The sequence below is a fragment of the Pelophylax lessonae genome (assembly GCF_965119305.1).
Source record: "Pelophylax lessonae genome assembly, chromosome: 2".
Lineage (NCBI taxonomy): Eukaryota > Metazoa > Chordata > Amphibia > Anura > Ranidae > Pelophylax > Pelophylax lessonae.
In genome coordinates, this window is record NC_138769.1 from 231,114,704 (window position 1) to 231,129,758 (window position 15,055).

At 42.9% G+C, this 15,055-nt stretch overlaps 1 protein-coding gene across 1 annotated transcript in view; it reads left to right on the forward strand.

The window, feature by feature from the left end:
* PHTF1 (putative homeodomain transcription factor 1) overlaps nucleotides 1–15,055 on the forward strand; it is a 322,940-nt gene that overhangs the window by 178,300 nt on the left and 129,585 nt on the right. The window contains exon 9 of the mRNA XM_082246092.1: nucleotides 7,352–7,516. Coding sequence (XP_082102218.1) covers nucleotides 7,352–7,516 — 165 coding nt within the window. The remainder of the gene's footprint in view (nucleotides 1–7,351; nucleotides 7,517–15,055) is intronic.

Here is a 15,055-nt window from a genome sequence, read left to right on the forward strand (position 1 = left end):
ATATTTAATGCAGTTTTGTGTTCATTAAAAAAAAAAAAACATAACTACATTTTATGTATAATTTGCATTAATATCTATTATTATTATTATTATTATACAGGATTTATATAGCGCCAACAGTTTGCGCAGCGCTTTACAATGTGAAGGAAGACAATACAGTTAAAATACAGTTCAAAACAGGAGGAACTAGAGGGCCCTGCTCGTTAGAGCTTACAATCTAGAAGGGAGGGTCAAGTGAAACAAAAGGCAATAACTGTGGGGGATGGGTTGATGGAGAAAAGGAGGTACATTTGTTAAGGGTTGGTAGGATAGGCTTCTCTGAAGAGGAGGGTTTTCAGAGATCGCCTAAAAGCTAATAGAGTGGGGGATAATCGGACAGATAAGGGTAAGGAGTTCCATAGGATTGGAGAGGCTCTGGAAAAGTCCTGGAGGCGAGCATGGGAGGAGGTGATGAGTGAGCTAGAGAGCAGGAGGTTTTGAGAAGAACGAAGAGAGCGATTAGGTTGGTATTTTGAGATGAGGCTGGTGATGTAGCTGGGGGCTAGGCTGTGGATTGCTTTGTAAGATGTTGTAAGTATTTTGAATTTAATTCGTTGGGTGAGCGGAAGCCAGTGGAGGGCTTGACAGAGAGGAGCGGCGGACACTGAGCGATTGGTGAGGTGGACGAGTTTGGCGGCAGCATTCATGATGGATTGAAGGGGGGATAGCCTGTGTAGAGGTAAGCCAATGAGAAGGGAATTGCAGTAGTCGAGGCGCGAGATGACCAGGGAGTGAACTAGGAGTTTTGTTGTGTCTTTGGTTAGAAAGGGGCGTATTTTGGAGATGTTGCGGAGGCTGAGGCGGCAAGATTTGGACAGCGATTGGATGTGGGGTTTGAAGGAGAGTTCAGAGTCCAGGACAACACCTATGACCTTGGCATGTGGGGATGGGCTGATGGTAATGCCATTGATATTGACGGAGAAATCAGGGGAAGGGGCACGCGGTGGAGGAAAAATTATAAGTTCGGTTTTGGATGGATTTAGTTTGAGGAAGTGGTGAGACATCCAGACCGATATATCTGATAGTAAATTAGTGATGCGTGAGGAGACTGAGGGAGAGAGCTGAGGAGTGGATAGGTAGATTTGGGTATCGTCAGCGTAGAGGTGGTATTGGAAGCCGTGGGAGGCTATCAACTGACCTAGAGAGGAGGTGTAGATTGAAAAGAGGAGGGGTCCAAGAACAGAGCCTTGGGGGACTCCAACAGAGAAGGGAAGAGGAGAGGAGGAAGTAGAATTGTAAGAAACGCTAAAGGTGCGGTTGGATAAGTAAGAAGATAACCAGTGAAGAGTACAGTCACGGAGACCAAAGGCATGGAGTTTTTTGAGGAGGAGGGGATGGTCAACCGTATCAAAGGCAGCAGAAAGGGCCAGAAGTAGGAGTACAGAATAGTGTCCATTGGTTTTGGCCGTTAGCAGATCGTTTGTCAGCTTTAGGAGTGCAGTTTCAGTGGAGTGTTGAGGCCGAAATCCAGACTGAAGAGGATCAAGGAGGCTATTCTCAGCAAAGTGGTCGCACAGTCGGTTGTAGACTAGACGTTCGAGGAGTTTGGATGAAAAGGGGAGCAAGGAAATAGGGCGTAGGTTGTTCAGATCGGTTGGGTCCAGTGAGGGCTTTTTAAGTATGGGGCTGACTAGTGCATGTTTTAGAGAGTTGGGGAAGATGCCAGAAGAGAGGGAGAGATTGAAGATGTGGGTTAGAGAGTGTAGAATAGGGCCAGAAGGTGAACGTAGCATTTGTGAGGGAACAGGATCCAGAGGGCAGGTTGTTAAGTGGACGTTAGCAAGTAGTTTAGCAACCTCGGCTGTAGTGGCGGGGTTGAATGAGGGAAGTAATGATCGCACTTGTGGGCGTGAAGCATAAGGCATGGAGGAAGGTATCTGAACAGCAACAATTTCCTTACGAATTGTGTCAATCTTCTGTTTGAAGTGGTTGGCAATCTCCTGGGCAGTGAGTGAGTCAGTGGGAGGGGGTAGTGGAGGACGGAGTAGAGAGTTAAAGGTAGCGAAGAGTTGCCGGGGGCGTGATGACAGGCTGTTAATGAGAGTGATAAAATAGGTCTGTTTGGCAGTGTGGAGACTGGCAAAGATATCTATCTTCTATCTTTGTTTTAACATCATATAATTATCTCTATAGTAGGACTAAGAATAGGAGAGGGAGAGATTAGCCAATCACAGCTCTGTTGCTTTGATAGGGCTGTCAGGGTACTTTTGATATAATGCTTGCAGAGAAGGAGAGTGCAGGGATGATCTTACCCATGTGTGTTTGTGTTCCTTCATTAACCATTCAGCAAGCTTGGATTGAGTCCAGAAACAAGCTGTACTGCAAACCTGTGCTGAAGGTTGAGGATCTGGCTCCGCTGTCTGGAAGGGTACCGTACCTGTAGACCAAGACAGTTCAGTTCACTTATACAGTGTTTACTATGCATTTGGCCCTTTGATTGGAGTTCAGCTGTAATAGTTATTTCTAGCACTCAGGCTCAGAGCAGTCTTGGGGCATTCATTTGCACACACCTCCTTTTATAATGCCCTCTGCGAAACGGTTGAATTGTTGACAGGATGTGATAACAGCATACATTTAAAGTGAAACTTTAGACTTTGCATCTTTAAAAACCTAGTATTTCAGCGCAATGGCAGGCACTTCCAGGAACCTGAAGGCATGGTAAGGAGGTAAGTGGCGCTGCTAGATATAGATATAAAGAGACAAGAGAAAATATGTATATATGTGTCCACAGTGTAAAAACTTGTTAACAGATGTGTGTTCAAATAATACTTAAGTACATAGAATAAACATCAAGTGAATCCTTATACGTAATGTGCTGGTTAATATACACCAAAAAATGGGCATGAATAAATAAATAATATGCTAAATTAATACCCAAATAAGTGACTGATAGTGATAAATGGAAGAGACCCTTTTATAGAAATAAAGTGCATGTAAATAAGGCGACTGAGTGTCTCAGTGGTATAAATTATTCAATGTATCAAAGATCATTGGTAAACCAAAAAAGGTGCAAATAACTATCAAGGTGCAAATATAAAGTGCTACCGTGACTATATGTACGTATACTTTATACAGCACAAACCCCAAGAAGAAGGGGTGGGTGCAAATTAATACTACTCAGTATCCAAAGGAATACAACAGTGTTTTTAAAAATGTGGTAGGTGATAGTGCAATGAGATGTGATTCCAAATCACATATGTAGCAAAAGAGGTGGAAAATTCCAGAGAGATATATGCAATAAGGTGTCAATCACTTTTATAAAGTGAGGTATGATACTCCAAAAAGAATTATTATAATAGTCCTAAATCGCACAACAAAGTGCTCCAGTGCAGGATTTTAAATCGGTGCAACTATATTAATGATATAATAGTCCCAATCGCACAACAAAGTGCTCCAGTGCAGGATTTTAAATCGGTGCAACTATATTAATGATATAATAGTCCCAATCGGATGACAAAGTGCTCCAGTGCAGGTTTTACATCAGTGCAACTTCACATCAGGGGTGACCTGTGTATTTCCAGTGACTCTTCAAGTGTGGCCGGTGTGATCTTTGATACATTGAATAATTTATACCACTGAGACACTCAGTCACCTTATTTACATGCACTTTATTTCTATAAAAGGGTCTCTTCCCTTTATCACTATCAGTCACTTATTTGGGTATTAATTTACCATATTATTTATTTATTCATGTCCAATTTTTGGTGTATATTAACCAGCACATTACGTATAAGGATTCACTTGATGTTTATTCTTATACTTAAGTATTATTTGAACACACATCTGTTAACAAGTTTTTACACTGTGGACACATATATACATATTTTCTCTTGTCTCTTTATACCTATATCTGGCATCGCCACTTACCTCCTTACCATCCCTTAATCTTTACTGAACATTTTTTGTCAATTAAGAGGTAGGCTGCAGCCAATTTCCTACATTCTTGATTGCGGTTTTTATGCTAAGCGCAGATCCTTCTCTCCTCTACTTCCAGGAACCTGCTGGTAACTAAAGTTTATTTTTTGCAAAGGTACAGTAGTACAGTAGTACATTGTGTTAAAAAAAAAGGATTATGTGTAGTGATCGATATCGGTTTTTCATTGCTGATACTGATATTTTGGCCATTGCATATCGGTATTGGCCGATATTTTCGTACATTTAAAAAAAAAAAACATTTTTATCACTTGACAGGTGCTCTTGTGGAGGGATCTGGGGGTCTAAAAGACCCCAAACCCCTCCTCTGCACTTAAAAGCATTCAAAATGCCAAGTTTGACTGTTTTTGAATGCTGTCATTTTTTTAATCTGGCGCCGAGTACCCGAATCATGACGTCACTTCCGGGTTTTTCCATGGAGACCCGATCAGATCTGAATGCGGCTTTGATCGGGTCTTCAGCGGCCGTGCCGGCTGGTTGCCTGGGTCTCCCGGTGGGACGGGAGACCCAGGCGAACCACGGAAGGTGGCGGGGGGGGGCGTCCCCTCCAGCTCCTTGTAATGACAGCCGAGCGGATTCTCAGTCGCATCGGTTGTCATTACAAGACAGCCGACCGTTGGCTATGGACGCCTGTACAGGGGTGATGCCTCTAGCTGCAGGCATCACTCCAGTACAAGCACTTTACGAAATATCGGCACTATCGGTCACCTTGGTGGCCGATTCCGATATATCGGGGAAAGTGCAGATCGGCCCTCTATATATCGGCTTTTCCGATAATCGATCGATCACTAATCATGTGCAATTTCAAACATGTTAGGATGCCTTTACAGCTCATTCCTTTTATTGGGCTGCATTAACACAACACACAATAACCCATGACATAAGGCACTTTAACATGTGTGCATTAACCACTTAAGCCCCGGAGGATTTGGCTGCTAAAGGACCAGGGGTTTTTTTGCGATTTTTTACTGCGTGACTTTAACGGACAATTGCGCGGTCGTGCGATGCTGTACCTAAACGAATTTGACGTCCTTTTTTTCCCACAAACAGAGCTTTCTTTTGGTTGTATTTGATCACCTGTGCGATTTTTTGATCACGCGCTATAAACAAAAAAAGAGCGTAAATTTTGCAAAAATAACAATATTTTTCACATTTTTTTATATGAAATTCCCCCAAAAAAAAAGTAAAAATCAAAATTTTTTAACATTTTTCGGCCAATTTGTTTTATGCTACCTATGTTTGGTAAAAAAAATCGCAAAAAGCGTATTTTGATTGGTTTGCGCAAAAGTTATCGCGTTTACTAACAAAGGGAAAGATTTTTGTCATTTTTGGTGTTTTTTTTTTTAACGCGTAATGGCGGCGATCTGCGATTTTTTTTTCGGTACTGCGACATTGCGGCGGACAGATCCGACCCTTGACTGACATTTTTGACACTTTTGGGGGTACCAGTGACATTACTGCAGTAATCAGTGCTATACATATGCACTGTTACTGCAAAAATGACACTGGCAGGGAAGGGGTTAACTTTATTGGACAGGGAGGGGTTAAGTGTGTCCTAGGGGCGTGATTCTAACTGTGTAGGGACATTCCTATTGGTGTAAAAGCAAAGATCAACCGTTCTACATAGTAGAACGGACAGATCTTCACTTTTACACAGGGAGAACTGACAGGCAGCTTGTTTACACAAGCTGCTCTGTCTTTCTCCCTTCACAGGAGCGATCGCAGTGTGACTGGCGGACATCGAGTCCGCCGGTCACACGCACTGACTTGTCTGTGAACGAGCCGCGGCGGGCGCGCGCCCGCCCGCGATAGGCTCGCAAGTCAGTGACAGGCGAGTGACGTACCAATACGTCACTCTGCCTGGCCGGGGCTGACCGCCGCAGTATATAGTCGTGCAGCGGTCGGCAACCGGTTAATGTAACGCAGTCTTGTAAATGGGCCGTTAATCTTCTTCTAGTCTCCTGCTAGTGAGACCCTGCAGCCATGCCATTAATTTCTCCGTGGCTATCATCTGTCACCTAAAAATCTAATGATACCGATCTATGTCATACCGATCTCCCCAACCAAAAATATACACACATGCTAAGCGCTTTAACGTGCAGACAATGTGGGCTTGGGGCTATGCACCTGCACAGAGTTCAGTTTGGGAGCAGAGGTTGTTCCTATTCAGCCACTGCATCCCAATTGATATAAATGGGACTGACTGCACAGAACACATGCGGGCAACACACAGCCCTTACATGGGTGTATGCTTAAGTAAACCCATTTGAACGAAGGCCTTATATCCTTGTTTCTAATAATCTATAGGTACCTTATCTATGTGACAGAGACATATTTTTCAGCTGGTAGATATACCAAGGCTTGATTTACACAAGCCAGTGAAATGCATCTCTAGATGCTCTTCCCTTATGCTGCAGATGAATGGCCTTTGATGTGATGTTTCCAATTATCTCTGTGGCTGAGCGGACCTGCCATGGACACATCTGTTGTTAAAGTAGAACTATAAGCTTTTTTTTTTCTTCATTTTGAATAGAGCAAGGGAGGGTTATAACACCTGCTAGATTTGTTTTCACCATCTGCATCCCATTGCGGAAATTAATCTTCACTTCCTGTCCCATAGCTAAACAGGAAGTGAGAGGAAATCCTTACAAATTAAGAGAATTCCTTGGGGACACCCAGGTCACCAGAACTAGTGTCCACATTGAAAGATATCCCCTATATTACTTTTCTGGGGACAACCTAAATTTGGGCTTTTCTTTTACTTTCACTTTTAATGATCACAGTAAACAGGACAAATACAGAGGGTGAATCTCCCTTACGGGGGCCCAGATAGTAATAAGAACTGACAGGTTTTCTAATCCCCCTCCCCTCTATCCAAAACTAAAAAGAAAAGGTTTTGCCTTTAGTTATACTTCAATACAGTTGCAAACATCAGTGGAACAATAAAACATACAGAATGGACAGGCAATCTTCTGGGACCTGTGACGTGTCCCGGAAGATTGCAGGGAGGGAGGGGGAGAGAAGAACTTCCACCCGAGCCGCCTAGGCGACCCGAGCAGAAGTGGGAGCAGGTACCCGTCAAAACTAGGTACCCACTCCCCCCCAAAAAACATGACATGCCAAATGCTGCATGTCAGGGGGTCAGGACCACTTAAAGCGGAAGTTCCACTTTTGAGTGGAACTCCGCTTTAATGTGTTTTTTTGATGATTTTTCTATTCATTTACATTTGTGTTTCTGTTGTAGTTGTACCTGAACCATATTTGCAAAGCTAATCAAAATTTCCAAACCACACTTTACAGTAATTGTATCTCTGTTAAGTTTAGTGTGCACGTTTATGAAATTGTCTGTCTGATCTTTTTACTTGTAATGTCTTGCTAGGTTGAAATGAGACAAGATGGTAATGGGATTTCAGAGGATTTGTCAAGCGAGGAAGATACCGACACAAGGCATGAATGTTTGTCTCCGCGGAGTGTAGAGGGGGCATCAAGTGATAATGGATGCACTTTAACAAGAAGGAATTTATCTGTCAACAAGAGATCCCAGGTTACTTTTATAACATTGCTTTAGCTAAATACTTACTAATACCTCTTATGTTCTCATGTGACTATTTCTCTATTTAAAATGTCATTTTCAGATTCCTTTCTCTTTCTCTGTCTTACATTCTTTTTTTGTGCTCTGTTGCCCTATATGTCTCCTGTGCCTTTTTATCTTCCTATTTTAAACATTCACACTTGCATACACCTGCTGTCTTTTTTTTCATCCTTTTTCAAGCCTTCACTCCCTCTCCTTCCATGATGTTCTTCTAAACCAAGGCTTGGCTATACGTGGTTGTTTTTTTTGCTCAGTTAGTGAGCTGGGGAAATTTACTCCCCACCGGGACAATGTATTCTGACTGTGGCCCCCGCCACGGTCACAATACACTCATCAGTGGCCACAGCTTCATTTTGAAGTCAAACTAAAATATTTGACTTTTGTCAAACTGGGGAGGCCACACTGGTCAAAATTCAGTCAGTCCTGTTGAACTTGCCAAATTGTATTTATTGTATGGCCAGATAAAGGACCTCCTGTATACTAGTCACAATAAAGCGCAGATATTACCTTTTGGTAAATTTCCCCCATACAGCAACCTTGGGTTAGCTAGGCTGTTCCCACCTCACAGTTGACAGTATTCTGACCTGGAAAACTGGGTTGACCAGGTAGAGCACTGTCACATGTGTGTGCGGTAGGGTGTACCTGCTCTCCCCATACTCCAAAAATTGGTATTTAACCACTTAAGGACCGGAAGGTTTTACCCCCTTAATGACCAGGCCATTTTTTGCAATTTGGCACTGCGTGACCTTTAACTGGTAATTGCGCAGTCATGCAATGCTGTGCCCAAACAAAATTTATGTTCTTTTTTTCCCACAAATAGAGCTTTCTTTTAGTGGTATTTGATCACCTCTGCGTTTTTTATTTTTTGCGATATAAACGAAAAAAATACCGAAAAGTTTGAGAAAAAAATTACATTTTCTACTTTTACTTATAAAAAAAAATCTAAAAAACTCAATTTTTGTCATACATTTAGGCCCAAATTTATTTAGCTACATAAATCTCAATAAGTGTATATTTTTTGGTTTTTGCAAAAGTTATAGCGTCTACAAACTGGTGTACATACTGAAATTTACGCAGCTTTTACTTTCTGACTGCCTATCTCATTTCTTGAAGTGCTAAAATTAGAAGCATGTTTAGCCCATTGAATATTCCATTTTTTTGTCATAGGTGTTTGAAAAATGGCAAAAAAAAACATTTTTTTTTCACAAAGTTGGCATTGAAATGATATATTGCTCACACATGCCATAGGAATATGTGGAATTACACCCCAAAATACATTCTGCTGCTTCTCCTGAGTATGGGCTACCCCATATGTGAGAATTTCTGGCAGTCTAGACGCGTACAGGACCCCGAAAACCAATCACCGCCTTCAGGCTTTCTAAGGGCGTAAATTGCTGATTTCACTCTTCACTACCTATCACAGTTTCAGAGGCCCTGAAATGCCAAGATAGCACAAACCAAAGCCCCCCCCCCCCCCAAATGACCCATTTTTGGAAATTAGACACCCTAAGCTATTCGCTGAGAGGCATGTTGAGTCCATGGAGTATTTTATATTTTGCCACAAGTTGATGGGAAAATAACAAAAATGTTTATTTTTTTTTACACAAAGTTCTCAATTAAATGATATATTGCTCAAACATGCCATTGGTATATGTGAAATGACACCCCAAAATAAATTCTTCTGCTTCTCCTGAGTATGGAGATATCATGTGTGAGACTTTTTGGCAGTCTAGCTGTGTACAGGACCCCGAAAACCAATCACGGCTTTCTAAGGGCGTAAATTGTTGATTTCAGACCTCACTACTTATCCCAATTCCAGAGGCCATGAAAAGCCAAGACAGCCCAACCCCCCCCCCCCCCCCCCCCAAATGACCCCTTTTTGGAAAGTAGACACCCTAAGCTATTTGCTGAGAGGCATGTTGAGTCCTTGGAAATTTTATATTTTGCCACAAGTTTTGGGAGTCTAGCCGCGTACAAGACCCCGAAAACTAATCACCGCAAAATTGAAAACTGTTTTGAAAATTTAAGTTTTGAAAATTGAAAAAAAAAAAAAAGCATTTTCCTTTTATTTCTTTATTTTCCAAAACAAATGAGAGCTGCAAAATACTCATTATGCCTCTTAGCAAATACCTTGGGGTGTCTACTTTCCAAAAAGGGGTAATTTGGTATGCCCCTGCTCAGGAGAAGCAGCAGAATGAATTTTGAGGTGTAATTTCACATATAGCCATATTGCATGTTTGAGCAATATATCATTTAAGTGATAACTTTGTGTAAAAAAAAAAAAAAAAAATAGCTTGAAGTGTCTGTTTCCAAAATAGGGTAATTTGTGGGGATTTTGTGCTATCTTGACATTTCAGGGCCTCCAAAACTGTGATAGATAGTGAGGAAGTAAAATTAGCAATTTACACCCTTAGAAAACCTGAAGGCGGTGATTGGTTTTCGGGGTCCCGTACACAGCTAAGCTCCCAAAACGTCTCACACGTGTGGTATTCCTGTGCTCAGGAGAAGAAGCAGAATGTATTTTGGAGTGAAATTCTATATATACCCATGGCATGTGTGAGCAATATATAATTTAGTGACAACTTTGTGTAAAAAAAAAAAACAAATTTCCTGAAACGTGTGGCAAAATATTACATTAACTCAACATGCCTCTCAGCAAACAGCTTGGGGTTTCTACTTTCCAAAAAGGGGTCATTTGTTGGGTGTTTGAACTGTCCTGGCATTTTATGCCCAATATTAGAAGCTTATGCCACATATCACCCACACATTCTAACCACTTGAAGACCAAGCCTTTTCTGACACATTTTGTTTACATTAAAAAATATTTTTTTTTACTAGAAAATTACTTTGAACCCCCAAACATTATATATATATATATATATATATATATATATATATATATATATATATATATATATATATATATATTGATTTATTTATTTTTTAAAGCAGTGGCCCTACAGAACAAAATGATGGGTAATCATTTTTATTGTTATCACAGGGAATTTAAATGCCCCCTATGATAGCAATAAGTATTGTCAGGTACTCTTTTTTTTTTAAATTAGGGGTCTATTAGACTTTAGATCTCTCCTCTGCCCTTAAAGCATCTGACCACCATAAGATTTGTGTGATAAGATGCTTTCCCAATGATGCTGTTTATATCTGGCGAAACCGGAGTCATAAAAATGCTCGTAGCTTCCGGTATCTTAGGCCATAGAGATGATCGGAGCCATTCTGGTCTCCAATCAGCTCTATGGTCAGCTGACGGAACCACCTACTGCAGTCTCAGGTTACTCGGTGGGACAGGAGAGCCCAAGAAAACCGTGGAGGGGAGCGGGGGGGGAGGTCTCCTCCTACTGCTTGTAAAACCAGTTTGTCGGCTAATTAGCCGCTAGGATTGCTTTTACATGAAAGCCGACCGCTGGCTGTAAAAAACAATACCAAGATGATGCCTAAATCTGCAAGCATCATCCTGGTATGACCACTCAAAGTCCAGCGATGTACCAATACATTGCTGGTCCTTGTTGGGCATATATTGTAAGGTTCTTTTTTTTCCATGCAGCCTGTGGGCTGAACGAAAAAAAGAGAACCTAACAGATTCCTCCATTCACATTGATCGATGTGGATGAAGAAATCTCTGCCAGAAAGTGTGTGGTATGCCCACCATTAGACCACCCAGCATCCACCCACTTCTAATGATGGGCATACATGCAATGTTCTTTCTTTTCGTTCAGCCCATAGGCTGAACAGAAAAAAGAACATAGAAGATTCCTCTATTCGCATCGATCGATGTGGATGAAGAAATCTCTGCTAAGAAAACTGTTAAAAAATATATGGTGAAGCATAGGGGAGATCCGGACTGTGTCCACCCCATCCCATATGCTTCGCCATATATGCTCTTTTTTTTTTTGCTGCAGTAGTGAAATTACCTAGCGCTGCAATCATTGATTTACGTATATGGTGAGAGCAAAAGCTGTTGCTGTCAGAATAAACAAATCAGTGCTGCAGCTGATGGGCGTACCTGCAAAGCAAACAATGGTTAAGAATAAGGCTCCATGTACACGGGACGTTAGAAAAAATGTCCTGCAAAGCTATTTCTGACGCCGGGAAAAAGCAGCAGTTAAACGTGCTTTCGGTAGCTTTTTCCATTTGCGTTATTGCACGTTTGGCCACGTTGCTTTTAGCAGCCCCTAATGGCTATATAATAAGCTGCCGAGACCGGAGACCGGCATAGTCACCGGAGACGTCGTCGGAGGAGGACCAGAGGAAGAAGAAGAGCCGACAGCAAAAGAGCAGAAGACCGGAGAGGAGAAGAAAAGAAGAGAGGACAGCAGAAGAGCGGACAGCAAAAGAGCAGAAGACCCCGGAGAGGAGAAGACAAGAAGAGCGGACAGCAAAAGAGCAGAAGACCCCGGAGAGGAGAAGACAAGAAGAGCGGACAGCAAAAGAGCAGAAGACCGGAGAGGAGAAGACAAGAAGAGCCGGATGAAGATTTTTAATAAACTTTCCAAAACGTCTCCTGTCGTTATTTCCATACACTGCCTTTTATGTGGTGAATGAGTAGGGGTACAGTGTACCCCATACCCATTCACATAGGGAGGGGGTCCGGGATCTGGGGGGCCCCCTTGTTAAAGGGGGCTTCCAGATTCCGATGAGCCCCCTGCCCGCAGACCCCCACAACCACCGGCCAGGGTTGTGGGGATGAGGCCCTTGTCCTCATCAACATGGGGGCAAGGTGCTTTGAGGTGGGGGGTGCAGAGCTCCCCCTGCCCCAAAGCACCAACACCCCCCCCATGTTGAGGGCATGTGGCCTGGTGTGGTCCAGGGGGGGTGGGGCCGCTCGCTCGTCCCCTCCCCTTTCCTGGCCTGCCAGGCTACATGCTCGGATAAGGGTCTGGTATGGATTTTGGGGGGGACCCCACACAATTCTTTCGGCGTGGGGCTTCCCTCAAATTCCATACCGGACCCGAAGGGCCTGGTTTGGAACCTGGGGGTGACCCCTACGCAGTTTTTTTCCCATTTTTGGCGTGGAGTTCCCCCTCAAGATTCTCACAGTGCAGGTCGCGCCGCAAGTCGGATCTGACTTGCAGTGCGACTTCCATTCATATCAATAGGCTCCCATAGGGAACCATTGATTTTGAATGGAAGAAAAAAAACTTATAACGTGGCTGAACGTAGGTTCATCACGTTCAGTCACGTTTAGTCACGTTTGGCCGCGTTTCTGCGTTTGAAACGCCGGGAAACACACGTTCGAACGCAAATAATTGCGTTCTAAAAAAAGTCCCTGAACGCAACTGCCTGCAAATGACTGTAAACGACCATGTGTACATGGACAGATAAGATAACATGGAGCTGCGTTCAGGGGCTTCTGAAAAAAACGCCCAACTGCTCCTAAACGGCCATTTCCAGCGTCCCGTGTACATGGAGCCTAAAGCACAGTAACAATAAAACATTACAATATAATAGTATACAGTGCAGTAAAACAGTAGAATGTTGGTATTTGCGAAGAAAACTATGGTTAACAATGAAAAACACAGCAACAATAAAACATTACATAATAATAGGATACAGTACAGTAAAACAGTGAAATGGTGGTATCTGCAAAGCAAACTATGGTTAACAATGAAAAACAGTAACAATAAAGCATTACAGTATATTATAAAGTACAGTAAAACCGTAAGAACAGAAAATTAACTCAATAAAACGACAACCATTTTTGGCTTTTTTATTTTTCAATTTTTTTTGTAACTTTTTTTACACTTTTCTATATCGTTCATTAACAGGCGCAGCTCCAAATTCTTCTTAACCATTGGGTTATGCTGTCCCCTATAGCAGTAGGACACTAGGCAGGAAAAATCTTTATCATGCCTATGGGGCAGTCCCTGGGGGTATACTTGGTGACACCAAGTCCCAAACAATCTTGCCGCTGCTCCATATGTAGTCTGGGCAGTTGGGGGGCTCCACATTACTATGTTTTCCCTTGTAACTCTGGAAACTACATGTATAGCCTGTTGCCCTGTCACAGAGCTCATACATCTTCACATATCTGGCATGCTTGTTAGGGAGAAACTGTTTGAAAACAAGGCCGCCAGAAAATGTAATCAGGGACTCATCAATGCGGACAGCTTGCTGGGGCATATACAAGGCTGCAAACCTTTGGTTGAAGGGATTTTCGACGGGCCGAATTTTGTGGAGCCAGTCATATCCAGGGTCACCCCGAGGACGATAGAGTTCATTGTCATTGAAATGCATGAACCACAAGATTTGCTCGTATCTAGTCCTGGCCATGGCAGCAGAGAACATGGGCATATGATGAATTGGGTCAGTGGACCAATATGACCGCAACTCACTCTTTTTAGTAATGCCCATGATGAGGGATAGGCCCATAATAGTTTTAAATTCAAAAACAGTGATATGTTTCCATGCAAATTCTTTGGCAAGGGTCAAATTTGGAATTGCGGCGATAAATTGATCAGCATATAAATTGTTTTGGTCTACAATAGATCTGTACAGATCTTTCATGAAAAACAGCTCATAAAAACCAAGGGGCGTAAAATCGTTTGTTTCCACCTGAATTCCAGGTTGGCCAGTAAATGAGGGAAGTACGGGTGCTGCAGAAGTGGTGGGCTCCCAATCAGGATTTGCAAGCGCATCAGGAAGGACACCATGGGCTCTATGGGCCTGTATTGGAATTCTTGGTGGCTGCGGGACACTACTTGTGCTAGCCACCGCACCACCTTGAACTGCACTTATGGGACGTGCCACGTCACCGAGTGTTACTGCAGTGCTGGTTTGACTACGACCAGGATGTACTAGACCGCTGGTGCTTGCCAGTTCACCAGAGGGTTGAGCGGCACTAGTACCGACACTCTGCTGCATACGAGAACCCTGCGGTTGTTTCACCTCAGCAACAGAAGAATGGGGTCAGATACTCCTGACCTTAGCAGGGACCACTACTTTGTCATCAGGGCTATCGGTCAGGGTGCCGCTGCTCTCTACAGGTTTGAATACTAAGCCCGATTCTGACAGTGAGGCTTCCCCATCGCTCTCATCTGTCATGCTCTGCATCGTGTTGGCCTCTTTGTTTGGACATTTTAGCCAATAAATTTATAGGTACCTAGTGTGACTCACAGGTAAAAAAGAACCTGGTTGTCAAGAACTGTTTGAACTGCTACCAAAAAATGTAACTGCTAGTGCTAGCAGAGATCAGGCCTGACTCTGCTAACGCTGCGGTTTAGTGTGCTGTGTATTGGAAGTGACAGTAATCTGCTGATTCTGCACTTGTTGGGGGCTGGGCAGAGGGGCTAGGGCAGTTGCTGGCAGGTGTCAGAGCTGATCCTGCTAATGCTGCGTTTTGGGAACACTATACTAAACTATTGGGGACGGTAGTATAGTTCTGATTATATCAAAGCTATTGATCCGTTCTGATACTAGTAATGGAGGTGTTTAGTGTGTGTGTGTGTCACTGGCAATCAAAGGGTTAAAATGTAT